Raw genomic sequence first — 15,320 nt, 5'->3', positions numbered from 1 at the left:
TAGGAAGAAGGGGCAGCTCAGCTCTCTGGACTACAAATAAAGGTGTGGATTGTAATTGAACATATTTGGAGGATTTTGTAATAGAATTTCTAAGGCTATGTTCACATGTTGCTTTTTTGCTGCACTTTTATCAGGCAAAACCTGCTTGCTTGGCAGTAAAGAAACTGCTTACAAAAAGCAGGTATGACTGCGTTCTTGGTGCAGATTATACGTCTCATTTGTCTATAATACATGTTAATACAGTTCATTTAATAAACCAAGAAAGCAGAAAAAACCCATGGTTGTGCTGTTTGCGCTCTTCCTTTCTACAGTGAAAAAACATTGTATAAATCAGGGGTCTCAAACTCGGCTGGGTGTATGGGCCGCACAAAAAAAAAAATAATTTGTGGGGCTGCATTGATTACAGGACAATGTAACATTTTTATTGGTACCATATTTTTTTGTCTACACCTTTAGATCACTACTATTGAACATTTTTTGCTTGTTTAATATAAGAAACGTGCACTTTTTTGGTTTAAATATTATTAACAAACACACACACACACACACACACACACACACACACACTATGGTAAAAAAATGCTATGCTTTTTTTTTTTTCTTTCTTCCACTTAATTCTTTTCTTGTAAGTAATATAGTTTTACAATTAGCTATAGTAATTTTGGCCAGCATCTTTTAGTAATGTCCCTAATCTTGTTCCCATTGTTGAAGTAATGTACTCATTCTTGTCCCCATGCTGTAGTAATGTGCGCCCTCCTTGTTCCCATCCTGTAGTAATGTACCAATCCTGTAGTAATGTTTCCATCCTTTCCCCTTTAACAAATGTGCCCCATCCTGTAGTAATGTGCCCCATCCTTGTCCCCATCCTGTAATAATGTGCCCAACCTTGTCCCCTTTCACTAATGTGTGCGACCTTTGTCACCATCCTGTAGTAATGCGCCCATGCAGGTCTTCTTGTAGTAATGTCCCCTTTACTGATCCTCTTGTAGCAATGTCCCATCCTGGTCCCCTATTGTGCCATTCCACACACACACAGTCTCATCCTGGTCCCTATTGTGCCATTCCACACAAACACACACACACACACACACACACACACACACACACACCTCATCCTGGTCCCTATTGTGCCATTCCACACACACACACACACACACACACACACACACCCCAAAACATTCTTATCACCTGTCCTCCATTCCCTCGGCGTCCTCTTCACTGCTTCTTGCAGCCCGCAGACACGATTGCGATTGACGATTGCGGACGCTGGGGGCGCTTCATCTAAAATTCTAATGAACATTTTGCTGCTGTTGTGCAGTCAAGCTCTCTCTGTACTATTCAAATGGCGGCCACTGGCCAAATCAGATGCAAGCAGGTGACGTCATTCGCATCAGCTGCCTGCCTCTGATTGGCTAGCGCAGGCATTGGAATAGTTCAGGGAGAGCTTGACTCTGCGCAGTGTCGGTAAAACATTCATCTGAAATAAGCAGTGACTGCTGCGGCCCCTGCACCGGTTGCAATCGTCAAGGGTGGTACATGCCTGCGGGCTGCAAGAAGTAGCCTGAGGGTCCACATGTGGCCCACGAGTTTGAAACTTCTGGTATAAACGGTGAAAGAATTGACAAACTAGTTTTCCAGTTCAGACAGGAAAAAAAATATGCAATCGTGTGCGTGAGATTTGTGAAACCTCATAGCTGTTGCAGGTAGTGTAAAAAGCAGCTTTTATTTGTATAAAAAAAAAAATAAAACCAAAACAAAAAAAAAAACCAACAACACTGCAAAAACATAGCATATATACATGGCCTTACTGTGCCAACTGGAGTGAACACCACCAGATGACAGTCCTCCCCATCCCCCTCCTACATGTAATTTCCATGACACCTATGCAGAAAGTCTAAGTACAAAGTGGATCCTAGAGAATATTCATTGATGGCTTATCCGAAGACAAATATTACAGAACTAGAAGGTGGCCCGATTCTACGCATCGGGTATTCTAGAATTTACGTATTGTGTAGTTCATGTATGATTTTTGTTATCTATATATATAATTGCCTTATTCTGTCTGTCTGTCTGTCTGTCTATCTGTCTGTCTGTCTGTCATGCTCCAAAATTGTGTCCTTACGGTGACACAAAGCTGATTGGCCGCTGGGCTCGCCATGGCCCCGCCCCCCCACACGGATTGGCCGCTCGCCCAGGCTGCGCCCCCACACGGATTGGCCAGCCGCTCGCCCAGGCTCCGCCCCCCCCCACAGATTGGCCTCTCGCCCCGGCACCCTGCAGGCATTGGCAATTCAGCCACGCCACGCCCCGCCCCCCTCACGCAATGCACGTTAGCTCTGGCCCCACCCCCTCCCTCCCCCCGCGCATTTCTCTAACTGACACGGCTGTCACGGAGGTGAGTACGGTACTCCCTATCCCCCCCCCAACCCCCCCCCCCCCCCCGGCCCCCGCTCCCAAAGGGGTGGTGTGGATACTCGCATGGTTACAAGCGCTGTCACGGAGGTGAGTACTGTACTCCCTCCCCCTCCCCCGGCCCCCGCTCCCACGGCAGTGGTGGGAGTGGTGTGGATACGTTGGTAACCATGCTCGCATGGTTACAAGCCCATCAAGGTCCTGCTGCGCCGGAAGGTCCACACGCACACACACAAACATACACACACATCAGATCACACTCACACTCACTCTCATACACACCTCACACACACCTCACATCGCATCCACATACTCACGACATCCTGGGATATCGCTTGCTTCTCGGCGGCGAAAATGTGCTGTTGTGATCTTCCAGGACCTGACGGAGGATCACATGGCCAGAGGCATGTGATATCTCCTGATGTTGTGAGTATGAGCGCGTAAGTGCGATATCGTCAGTGTCTGTGTGTGTGAGTGGATGCGATCGGGTGTGTGTGAGTGGATGCGATCGGGTGTGTGTGAGTGGATGCGATCGGGTGTGTGTGAGTGGATGCGATCGGGTGTGTGTGAGTGGATGCGATCGGGTGTGTGTGTGAGTGGATGCGATCGGGTGTGTGTGTGAGTGGATGCGATCGGGTGTGTGTGAGTGGATGCGATCGGGTGTGTGTGTGAGTGGATGCGATCGGGTGTGTGTGTGAGTGGATGCGATCGGGTGTGTGTGTGAGTGGATGCGATCGGGTGTGTGTGTGAGTGGATGCGATCGGGTGTGTGTGTGAGTGGATGCGATCGGGTGTGTGTGTGAGTGGATGCGATCGGGTGTGTGTGTGAGTGCATGCGATCGGGTGTGTGAGTGTCGGCAGAGGAGCAGGGCGTGCTGGAGGAGGCTGGGAGCAGAGAGGCTGATCATGGGGAAGAGGGAAATGCTGATGCTGAAGGAGGCTGGGATGGGAAGGCTGGGAAGAAGGAGGCTGGGAGGAGAGAGGCTGATCCTAGGGAAGGCTGGGGAGAGGAGGCTGATGCTGAGGGAGGCTGGAAGGAGAGAGGCTGATGCTGAGGGAGGCTGGGACGAGGGAGGCTGATGCTTAGGGAAGCTGATGCTGGAGGAGGCTGGAAGAACAGAGGCTGATGCTGGTAGAGGCTGATGCTTGGGGAAGCTGATGCTGGGGGAGACTGGGAGAGGAAGGCTGATGCTGAGGGAGGCTGGGAGGCGGAGGCTGGGAGGAAGGAGGCTGGGAGGAGAGAGGCTGATCCTTGGGAAGGCTGGGAAAGGGAGGCTGATGCTGAGGGAGGCTGGAAGGAGAGAGCCTGATGCTAGGGACAGAGACGCTGATGCTGGGAGGAGAGAGGCTGATGCTGCGGGCAGAGAGGCTGATGATGCGGGTAGAGAGGCTGATACTGGCGCAGCATGGCGGATGGAGCACGTTTGGTAATGCGCAGCATGGCGGATGGAGCACGTTTGGGAAGTGCGCAGCATGGCGGATGGAGTACGTTTGGGAGTGCGCAGCATAGCGGATGGAGCACGTTTGGGAGTGCGCAGCATGGCGGATGGAGCACGTTTGGGAGTGCGCAGCATGGCGGATGCAGCACGATGGCGAGTGCGGAGTATGGCGGATGGAGCATGTTTGGGAGTGCGCAGCATAGCGGATGGACCACGTTTGAGAGTGCGCAGCATGGCGGATGGAGCACGTTTGAGAGTGCGCAGCATGGGAGATGGAGCACGATGGGAGGTGCGCAGCATAGGGGATGGAGCACGATAGGGAGTGCACTGCATGGGGGATGGAGCACGATGGAGAGTGCCCAGCATGGCGGATGGAGCACGTTTAGGAGTGCGCAGCATGGCGGATGGAGCACGTTTGGGAGTGCGCGGCATGGCGGATGGAGCACGTTTGGGAGTGCGCAGCATGGATGATGGAGCACGATGGGGGGTGCGCAGCATAGGGGATAGAGCACGATGGGGAGTGCGCTGCATCGGGCATGGAGCACGATAGGGAGTGTGGAGTATGGCGGATGGAGCAACGTTTGGGAGTGCGCAGCATGGTGGATGGAGCACATTTGGGAGTGCGCAGCATGGCGGATGGAGCACGTTTAGGAGTGCGCAGCATGGGAGATGGAGCACGATGGGGAGTGCGCAGCGTGGCGGATGGAGCACGATGGGGAGTGCGCAGCATGGGGAATGGAGCACGATAGGGAGTGCGCAGCATGGCGGATGGAGCACGTTTGGGAGTGCGCAGCATGGCGGATGGAGCACGTTTGGGAGTGCGCAGGATGGGAGATGTAGCACGATGAGGGGTGCGCAGCATACGGGATGGAGCACGATGGAGAGTGCACACCTCCCCCCAACACACACACACACAGCGCGCGCGCGCACTGCACAACACACACACACACTGGAAACCACAAACAACTGCCCTACACAGACACCCACACACAGACAACGCTGCACACACAAATATACGCACATACTGCACATATATATAACAAAAATCATACATGAACTACACAATACGTAAATTCTAGAATACCCGATGCGTAGAATCGGGCCACCTTCTAGTATATATATATATATATATATATATATATATATATATATATATATATATATATATATATATATATATATATATATATATATATATATATATATATATATATATATATATAGAGAGAGAGAGAGATGTTGTTGTGTGTAGTTACCAAGTGTTTGTGTAGGCGCTGTACATGTTCTGGGTGTTGTCTGGGTGTGACGGGGGGTGAGAGCGGTGTTGTATGTGTGTTGCGTGTGTTGCGTTGTTTGTGGAGCGCTGTGTGTCTGTAGCATTGTGTGTGTGTTGCGCGGTTTGTGTGTGTGTGGTGTGTTTTGGGGGGAGGTATGTTTTGTGCAATGTGTGTGTTGTGCGGTATGTGCGTATATTTGTGTGTGCCGCGGTGTTTGTGTGTTGGGTGTTGTGTGTGTGCAGCGTTGTCTGTGTGTGTGGGTGTCTGTGTAGGGCAGTTGTTTGTGGTTCCCAGTGTGTGTGTGTGTGTGTGTGTGTGTGTGTGTGTGTGTGTGTGTGTGTGTGTGTGTGTGTGTGTGTGTGCGCATCAGCCTCTCTTCTCTCAGCCTACCTCTCCCAGCCTCCCTCCTCCCAGCCTCCCTCAGCATCAGCCTCCCTCTCCCAGCCTCCCTAAGCATCAGCCTCCACCAGCATCAGCCTCTCTCCTTCCAGCCTCCCCCAGCATCAGCCTCCGCCAGCATCAGCCTCTCTCCTTCTAGCCTCCTCCAGCATCAGCCTCCCTCTCCCAGCCTTCCCCAGGATCAGCGTCTCTCCTCCCAGCCTCCGTCCTCCCAGCCTTCCCCAGCATCAGCTTTCCCCTCCCAGCCTCCCTCAGCATCAGCCTTCCCCAGCATGAGCCTCTCTCCTCCCAGCCTCAGCCTCTCTCCTTCCAGCCTCCCCCAGCATCAGCCTCTCTCCTTCCAGCCTCCCTCAGCATCAGCCTCCTCTTCCCAGCCTTCCCCAGGATCAGCCTCTCTCCTCCCAGCCTCCTTCTTCCCAGCCTCATCCTCCCAGCCTCCCTCAGCATCAGCCTTCCGCTCCCAGTCTCCCCCAGCATCAGCCTCCCCAAGCATCAGCCTCCACCAGCATCAGCCTCTCTCCTTCCAGCCTCCCCCAGCATCAGCCTCTCTCCTTCCAGCCTCCCTCAGCATCAGCCTCCCGTTCCCAGCCTTCCCCAGGATCAGCCTCTCTCCTCCCAGCCTCCTTCCTCCCAGCCTCCCTCAGCATCAGCCTTCCCCTCCCAGTCTCCCCCAGCATCAGCCTCCCCAAGCATCAGCCTCTACCAGCATTAGCCTCTCTCCTTCCAGCCTCCCCCAGCATCAGCCTCCACCAGCATCAGCCTCCCTCGTCCCAGCCTCCCCCTCCCCCTCCCAGCCTCCCCCAGCATCAGCCTCTCTCCTCCCAGCCTTCCCCATGATCAGCCTCTCTGCTCCCAGCCTCCTCCAGCACGCCGTGCTCCTTTGCCGACACTCACACACCCGATCGCATCCACTCACACACACCCGATTGCATCCACTCACACACACCCGATCGCATCCACTCACACACACCCGATCGCATCCACTCACACACACCCGATCGCATCCACTCACACACACCCGATCGCATCCACTCACACACACCCGATCGCATCCACTCACACACACCCGATCGCATCCACTCACACACACCCGATCGCATCCACTCACACACACAGACACTGACGATATCGCACATACGCGCTGATACTCACAACATCCGTAGATATCACATGCCTCTGGCCATGTGATCCTCCGTCAGGTCCTGGAAGGTCACAACAGCACAGTATCGAGGCCGAGATGCAAACGATATCGCCGGATGCTGTGAGTGTGTGGATGCGATGTGAGGTGTGTGTGAGGTGTGTGAGTGTGAGAGTGAGTGTGATCTGATGTGTGTGTATGTTTGTGTGTGTGCTGTTATGTGTGTGCGTGTGGATCTTCTGCCGCAGCAGGACCTTGCTGCGCTTGTAACCATGCGAGCATGGTTACCAACGTATCCACACCACTCCCGTGCGAGCGGGGTGTACAGTACTCACCTCCGTGACAGCCGTGTCAGTTCGGGGAATGCGCGGGGGGAGGGGGCGGGGCCAGAGCAAACGTGCATTGCGTGAGGGGGGCGGGGCGTGGCGTGGCCGTATTGCCAATGCCTGCAGGGTGCCGGGGCGAGAGGCCAATCTGTGGGGGGGGGCGGAGCCTGGGCGAGCGGCTGGCCAATCCGTGTGGGGGCGCAGCCTGGGCGAGCGGCCAATCTGTGTGGGGGGGCGGGGCCATGGCGAGCCCAGCGGCCAATCAGCTTTGTGTCACCGTAAGGACACAATTTTGGAGCATGACAGACAGACAGACAGACAGACAGACAGACAGACAGACAGACAGACAGACAGACAGAATAAGGCAATTATATATATAGATTAGAAACTTTAGCTATATTAACACCACGTTCATTTATACCAAGTTATGTGAATGGAGCCTCCTACTTTCATTGTATATTTTCTGCTCTGGACACGAATGTAAAAACACACAATAGTCAGAAATTCTCCTATCTACAAAATTAAGTCTACCATGGCAAAATCATTATGTAAAAGAGCTAATAAGACACTCTTTAACATTAGATGTTACTAAATGCAGTTTACAGATACACAACTGAACATACCAATGAGACTGCATTAGAGCCAAGGCCCACAAATAGTGTTGACGCCAAGTGTTGCTTCTCTCGCTCTTCTGCTGATATGAGCTCGACTGATTGTTCTGCAGGAGGAACTGCTGGTTCTTCATCTTCGCCCATTGATATACCACTCTCCAATGGAGGGGAGACAGACTCCGGTTTGCTCATTTTACTTTCCTTTTTCAGCAAGTAGCCTTCTTTCCCCCAAACCTTTTTAATACCTTCCATCTTCAAACGATTTTCCCTGTATGGAAAAAGAAAGACATTGTAAAATCCAAACCAAACTAACATATTGTAAAAGAAAGGAATACCTTGTGACAACCACTAGAGAGGAACCCATACAAAGGTATGAATGGACCCTTCCTCCTTAAATCATTACCTTCCTTGTTAGATGGAAACTGCCAATTGAAATTTCAGTGACTGCAATGTTTGCCTTTAGCCATGACGCCTGTGTTTCTATGCCATGGAAAAAAAGCTACTACAGCTAATTCTTAATTTACATGTAGGTTATGAGCAAGACTAATTTCTTACGGTAAGCTGAAACTACTCTACAGCAGAATGCCCCAACCTTTCTTATTCTTAGGGGCACTTTGCACACTACGACATCGCAGGTGCGATGTCGGTGGGGTCACATTGAAAGTGACGCACATCCGGCGTCGCTGTCGATATCGCAATATGTAAAGCATTTGTAATACAATTAACGAGCGCAAAAGCGTCGTAATCGTATCATCGGTGTAGCGTCGGTCATTTCCATGATTTGGAAATGACCGATGTTATGATGATGTTCCTCGTTCCTGAGGCAGCACACATCGCTGTGTGTGAAGCCGCAGGAGCGAGGATCATCTCCTACCTGCGTCCCGGCCGTCAATGCGGAAGAAAGGAGGTGGGCGGGATGTTTACATCCCGCTCATCTCCGCCCCTCCGCTTCAATTGGCCGCCTGCCGTGTGACGTCGCTATGACTCCGCACGACCCGCTCCCTTAATAAGGAGGCGGGTCGCCGGTCAGAGCGACGTCGCAGGGCAGGTGAGTGCATGTGAAGCTGGCGTAGCGATAATGTTCGCTACGCCAACTATCACCATGATATCGCAGCTGTAAAGGGGGCGGGGACTATCGCACTCGACATCGCAGCATCGGCTTGCTATGTCGTAGTGTGCAAAGGGCCCCTTACTCCCACAGTAGAGACTCCCAATGTCCCGCCACCCACATTACTAGAATAATTGAAGCCAAAGCTTCCCTGCATAAATCAAAACAGACCATGTGCTCTCCTCCTGTATAGGCAGTATTCCTACATCTAGGAGTTCCCACCTTACCCCACTTAGTGCGGAGGGAGTGTTTGACGCTTTTGACCTTGTGGTGCCCTGCAATTAAATGTTGTAATACTTTAAGGGGTTTATCCCACAAACAAGTTAATTTTAAAGTTTATTTTAATCAATAGATCTTGGAATAATCATCCCTTTCACCATTTAATGTGTTTAAAAAAAAAAAGTTCATGTGCTGAGATAATCTTCTATATGTGCCCCTGTTATGTACTGTGTAATAGCTGTGTCTGACCGTATAGGGACATGGTCTGATCATACCACATCTCCTGGGCCGGGGAGGTAGACCGAAAACATTACAACACAGGATCACAGCAGATTCTTTTTGTGAGTTAAAACATTTTCCTGCCTGTTTTTAAAAAACGTTTTACCTCAAAGCCCAGGAGATGTCGTATGTTCAGACCATATCCATCTATGGTAAGACATGGCCATTACATAGTACATAGCAGGGGCACATATAAGATCTCAGCACAGGAACATTTTTTTTTATTTAAACACATTCAAATGTATAAATTACTAGCTGTAGTACCCGGGCTTCGCCCGAGATAGTGTCCGCCTCTCTCCCCCAGTCTGTGTCCGCCTCTCTCCCCCAGTCTGTGTCCGCCTCTCTCCCCCAGTCTGTGTCCGCCTCTCTCCCCCAGTCTGTGTCCGCCTCTCTCCCCCAGTCTGTGTCCGCCTCTCTCCCCCAGTCTGTGTCCGCCTCTCTCCCCCAGTCTGTGTCCGCCTCTCTCCCCCAGTCTGTGTCCGCCTCTCTCCCCCAGTCTGTGTCCGCCTCTCTCCCCCAGTCTGTGTCCGCCTCTCTCCCCCAGTCTGTGTCCGCCTCTCTCCCCCAGTCTGTGTCCGCCTCTCTCCCCCAGTCTGTGTCCGCCTCTCTCCCCCAGTCTGTGTCCGCCTCTCTCCCCCAGTCTGTGTCCGCCTCTCTCCCCCAGTCTGTCTGGTTTTTTTTTTCCTATCTGTCTGTCTCTGTTGGTCTCTGTCTCTTTCCCTGTGTGCCTTTCTCTGTCTGTGCCTGTCTGTCTGTATCTGTTTGTCTCTCCACCAACATCATATTACCTCACACATAAGCTTCTTATACTATGAATGTCCTTTGTTCCTATAGCAACCAATCAAAGCTCTTATTAATAGCCTGTAGCTCGCAGCTCCATTCAGTTTAATGGAGGCAGGTTTTTTGGAGACTAATTGTAAAGGGTGGGGTTAAATTTTCTTGTCAAAACAGTCTATGACGTTCCCTGAGTCACATGAGGCGTCTGTGCATGATTTTATGATTGTAAATGAGACGGTGTGGATTCCTTTAGAAGACGGACAGACGGACGGACAGACACCTTAATATATTAAATTATTATTCCAAGATCTATTGATGAAAATGAACTTTATTCGTGGGAAAACCCCTTTGACTAGTCGATTAATTATACAGTTCGGTCTAAAACTATTTTGAAAACATTTTAGCAAAACATATTCAAGATACAGTTATGTATGGGCTTAAAATCCAGACCATCAACTGTAATTTGAGGGTACGTCCATTGTAATTGGAGTAAGAGTTTAGGAAGTAGGTCAAGTGCACATGTTGAGTATTTGCCGAGTCTTTTACCTTCGTATCTGTAAGCTTAAATCCGGAGTGAAACAATCAGAGAAAAATTAGAATAGAAACATGGGCACCACTTCTGTATTATTCACCCACTCCTGCTGGTATTGGTTTACAAATATTGAGGTAAAAAAAAAGTTGTCAAATACTCAATGTGTGCACATGGCCTTACAGCTTTTTAATATGTAGCTGCCTCTCTTTCAAAGGACCAAGAGTAATTGGACAATTATCTCAAAAGCTCTTTAATGGGCTGCATGGGCTATTCCCTCATTATACCATCATCAATTAAGAAGGTAAAAGGTCTGGTGCTGATTCTAGGTGTAACATTTTTATTTAGAGGCTGTTGCTGTGAACTTATGACATGCGGTAAAAGGAGCTATCGATGGAAAAGAATACAGACCATCATTAGGCTAAAAAAAAAAAAAGAAAAGAAATCCATTAGAGAAATAGCAGGCATGTTAAGAGTGACCAAATCATCAGTTTTGTACATCCTGTAAACTAGAGAGCGCACTAGTAAGCTTGGAAACTCAAAAAGAACTGTACGTTCATGGAACACAACAGGGGTGGGATGATCCCAGAATCATTTCCATGGTGAAGAAAAACCCCTTCACTTCATAACACCCAAGTAAAGAACACTCCCCAGTATGTAGGTGTTTATGTATCTAAGTCTACCATAAAAAGACGACTTTGTGAGATCCAATACAGAGGGATCACCACAAAGTGCAAACGATTAATCAGCCTTACAAATAGAAAGACCAAATTGTACCTTGTCCAAAAAATTATTTTCCAGACCTGAGCTGCTTTCTTTAGATGAATTTTGGCAAATTAGACTAAGATGAACCTTTACTTGAATGATGTAAAAAGAAAGCATGGAGAAGGCGTGGAACAGCTCATGATCCAAAGCACCCCACAACCCCCAGTAAAACATGGTGGAGGCAGTGTAATTGCCGGGCATGCATGGCTTCCCATGGCCCTGGGTCACCAATGTTTATTGATGATGTGACTGAAGACAGAAGCAACCGGATGAATTCTGATGTGTACACGGTTATACGTTCTGCTCAGATTCAACCAAATGCAGCAAGGTTGATTAGATTAGTAGGCAGAAAAACCCACAAACAACAACACCTGAAGTCAGCGGCAGTAAAGTACTGGCAAAAAATCACAAAGGACAAAGTCAAGCGTTTGGTGACGTCCATGGGTTCCAGATTTATGTCATTTATAACAATTTTTTGTTATAGGATAGATGCTATGTGCTACGGATGGTGGGGTCTAGATGTGGGCAGTAAGAAGGGGACTCCCTCTATTACACCATTGGACCCAAATATAGCATACACATGGGTGTGGTCTCTTTAAAATAAATACAGTATGCTTCTTTACTATCACACTCCCCTTTCTAATATAATACTGATTGAACAACCTATTAAATGAACTTACTCATTTAGTCCAGTCTCGCCACTGTTTCCAGAGACTTCAGATAAAACCGAGGCTGCAGAAGGTGATTGTCCATCAGCCAGACTAATAGAAGGGAGACTGGGGGAGAAGCTGAGTCCATAGGGCTCTAGGTTTAAGGCTGAGAAAAGAGAAACTTTATAACAAACAATAAAAATATGCAATTTCCTTATTCCAAATAAAGCTAAATTACTGAATTAGTATAGAGATAGGTCGTCAATTCACACCAACTTTAACTTGGCACAATACCTTTAACCTGATGAAACATACCAGATCTATATTCTAATCCCACAAAATATAAACGTCATTGCTAAACTGGCTGCATCAACAACAGGTAGTGACAAAATATTAGTCAGTCAACGAGCCATTACATCATAAAATAACTGCTTAGGGTACATGCCCACAATCAGGACCCGCTGCGTCCTGTACGTGGCGGGTCTTAACCTGCAGGGCCACGGGTCTCCTCCATAGGAGACCACAGCTTCTTGTGCCCATGATCCAGCCTCAGGTAGCTGCGGTATCTCTCTTCTGTTCTTCCTGCGGAGGACGCTTGCAATTCCGCAGCAAACAATTGACATACTGTGGCTCGGTAAGCCGCACCGCAGGTCAGTTTTTGCTGCCGGAAAAACAAGCACAGTGGTCACAGGACTTCTAGAAAAAGCGAAAACACGCAGCATCCAAAACGCTGCAGACATTGACAGTGGGCACGTACCCTTAGGGACCGAGCCAATTTTGACCTTGACAATTTTGACAGGACAATTTTAGAAATCTGACCAGTGTCACTTTATACTGTAATACAGTCTGAAACGCTTCAACGGATCCCAGTGATTCAGAGTTTGAAACAAGAAATTTACAAAACCTGTGTCTTTAGGGACCTATTCAAATTTAAATCGCCTTTGAGGGACCTATATATTGGAAACGCTCCAAAAAAGTGATATTATAAAAACCGCACCCCTCAAATACTTCAAAACTGCTGCCAGGAAATTGTTTAACCCTTCAAATGCTACATAGGAATTAATGCAAAGTGAAATGAAAATTAATACATTTACATTTCACCTTTAAAAATGTTGCATTAGCCTGAATTTATTCACTTTAATAAGGGATAGTACAACAAAAAACTGACCCAAAATTTGTTACCCAGTTTTTTCTGAGAGCGCTGATAACCCACGTGGTCAGAAACCACTGTTTGGACAAACGGTTGGGCGTGGAATGGAAGGACCAATATTGGATTTTGGAACACAAATTTGGCTGACACAGATTGCGGGCAGAGCTCCTAAGGTACATAAACAGCAGAACCCCCCACCACAAGTGACCCCATGATGGTGAGTATAATAATTTATTTTTTTATGTCTGCGTCATCATGGGGGTCATATATACCAGGATGGAAATCATATATACAGGATGAGGGATAAATAAAAACATTCTGGTATATTCCAGGATGATGGCCGTATATACCATGATGGGGAAATATATATCAGGATGAGGGACATGTATACCAGGATGGGGAACATATGTACCATAATTATAAGGTCTAAACTGCTGGCAAAAGAATTAAGTATACCCCTAAGTGAAAGTCTAAATTGTGCCCAAAATTGTGAATATTTGTTTGTGGCCACCATCATATTCAAGCACGGCCTTAACTCTCTTAGGCACTGAGATCACTAGAGCTTTACAGGAATCTTCTATCCTCCATGACTACATTACGGAGCTGGTGGATGTTAGACACTTTGTGATCCTTTACCTTTATTTGAGGACGCCCTGTGAATCTCTAGTGAACTCCAATGCCAATAGAGATAAGGCCATGCTTGAAAATAAGCGGTCACAAAAAATATTCACAATTTGTCCATTTTCACTTGGGGGTGTACTCACTTTTGTTGCCTGCAGTTTTAACATTAATGACTGTGTTGAGTTATTTAGAGGGCAAAACAAATTTACACTGTCATACAAGCTGTACACCGACTACTTTATATAGTATTAAAGTGAAAAGATTAATAAAAATATTTACAAAAATGTGAGGGGCCTACTCAGTTTTGTGATATACTGTTTATAAGTAGTAAAATGGAAAAAAAAAAAAAAGTTGTGTAGTAAGATGGCAGTAAAAATATGTGAGTGATCAAGTCCTGAAATGGTCAGATGACCTGTCTTTTCAAGTACACTTGTGGGGTCCACATTCTGGAGTATGCAGATGTTAATGAGAATTTCTTGAATAATAGTTTGTGATAATCGTGGCCTGAAATTAATTGTGAAATGGGGTACAGTGTGTCTTACTGATGAAAAAAGTCATTTTTATAGGACAAGTAATACATTGAATCAGTACTAGGGGCCACTAGAAAGAAAACGTAAATTATATGAAGAAGAAAAAAAAATTGGCGTTTTTGATGACAATTTAATAAAGGGAAGTTGAAGTTGTGTGGTATCTCTCAAAGCAGGGAGTGAGACAAAGGCCTGGTTGGGAGAGGCACATGGGGTAATAATACTGGGATCGCTCTTCTGCTGTGCTTCCTACAAAAACAGCATCTTTTTGGAGGGTAATTTAGAGTGGGAGTGGCAAGGACGGGGTGACTAAAATGTCGCTCTGACGACCCCCAGACATCCTCTGACTCAAAAGGCTGCCTCCTGTGCCATGGAATCAAATAGGAGCCACTGAACAATATTCTACTGGTACTGGAAAAATGTGAGTGCACCTAGTGACTTCTTATATAGAGGGCAAAGTTATTATATATAGCAATCTGGAGGAGTTGGATTGCCACCAATTTGTAGCAATCCCTGGTCTTCAGTTTCACAAAGATATGGTTGCAGCACCTGGTCTAACAGGTCAACGCGTCCCATGAATTTATCATCTCTTAGGCCTCCGACACACATCCATTAAAACAACGCACGTGTAATACGGGCCATTTTTCAGGTCCGTGATCCGTTTTTATGGTCCGTGTGGCCTTTGTATGACCGGCGTATGCTAGCCGTGTGTGCGTGTGTAATGCCCGTGTGTGCGTGTGATTTGTAACTGACGGGTGAATGTTTTTTCCATGTGAAATGTTCCGTGTTTAATGTAAAATGTCGTTGATGAATACCCGCAGACAGAGTTGCGCGCTGAGAATGAACTCTGATTAACTTCACCCGACTTCATTGTCATCCCGCGGCTCTGTCTGTGTCGCGTCCTGATTAGCGGTCACCCATGAAGGACTCACCGGTGACTGCTAATCCCCTGAGTGACTGAAGTGAGCAGCGCGATTACCGCTGCCGTCACTCAGGATACCCGCTGCCAGCTTGAGTCCACCCCCGTGACCGCAACTCACCTGTGACTTCATCACTGTCACTCGGGCGACTTGCTGTCACAGTTGGAGGATCCA

At 48.1% G+C, this 15,320-nt stretch overlaps 1 protein-coding gene across 1 annotated transcript in view; it reads right to left on the bottom strand.

The window, feature by feature from the left end:
- AP4E1 (adaptor related protein complex 4 subunit epsilon 1) overlaps positions 1–15,320 on the bottom strand; it is a 163,672-nt gene that overhangs the window by 21,356 nt on the left and 126,996 nt on the right. Inside the window, exons 16-17 of the mRNA XM_075342741.1 lie at positions 11,959–12,094; positions 7,614–7,869 (exon numbers count right to left, since the gene is read on the bottom strand). Coding sequence (XP_075198856.1) covers positions 7,614–7,869; positions 11,959–12,094 — 392 coding nt within the window. The remainder of the gene's footprint in view (positions 1–7,613; positions 7,870–11,958; positions 12,095–15,320) is intronic.

This window comes from Anomaloglossus baeobatrachus, chromosome 4 (assembly GCF_048569485.1).
Source record: "Anomaloglossus baeobatrachus isolate aAnoBae1 chromosome 4, aAnoBae1.hap1, whole genome shotgun sequence".
Taxonomy (NCBI): domain Eukaryota; kingdom Metazoa; phylum Chordata; class Amphibia; order Anura; family Aromobatidae; genus Anomaloglossus; species Anomaloglossus baeobatrachus.
Note: the sequence above shows the minus strand (reverse complement) of the source record. Positions and strands in the feature narration are given on the sequence as shown.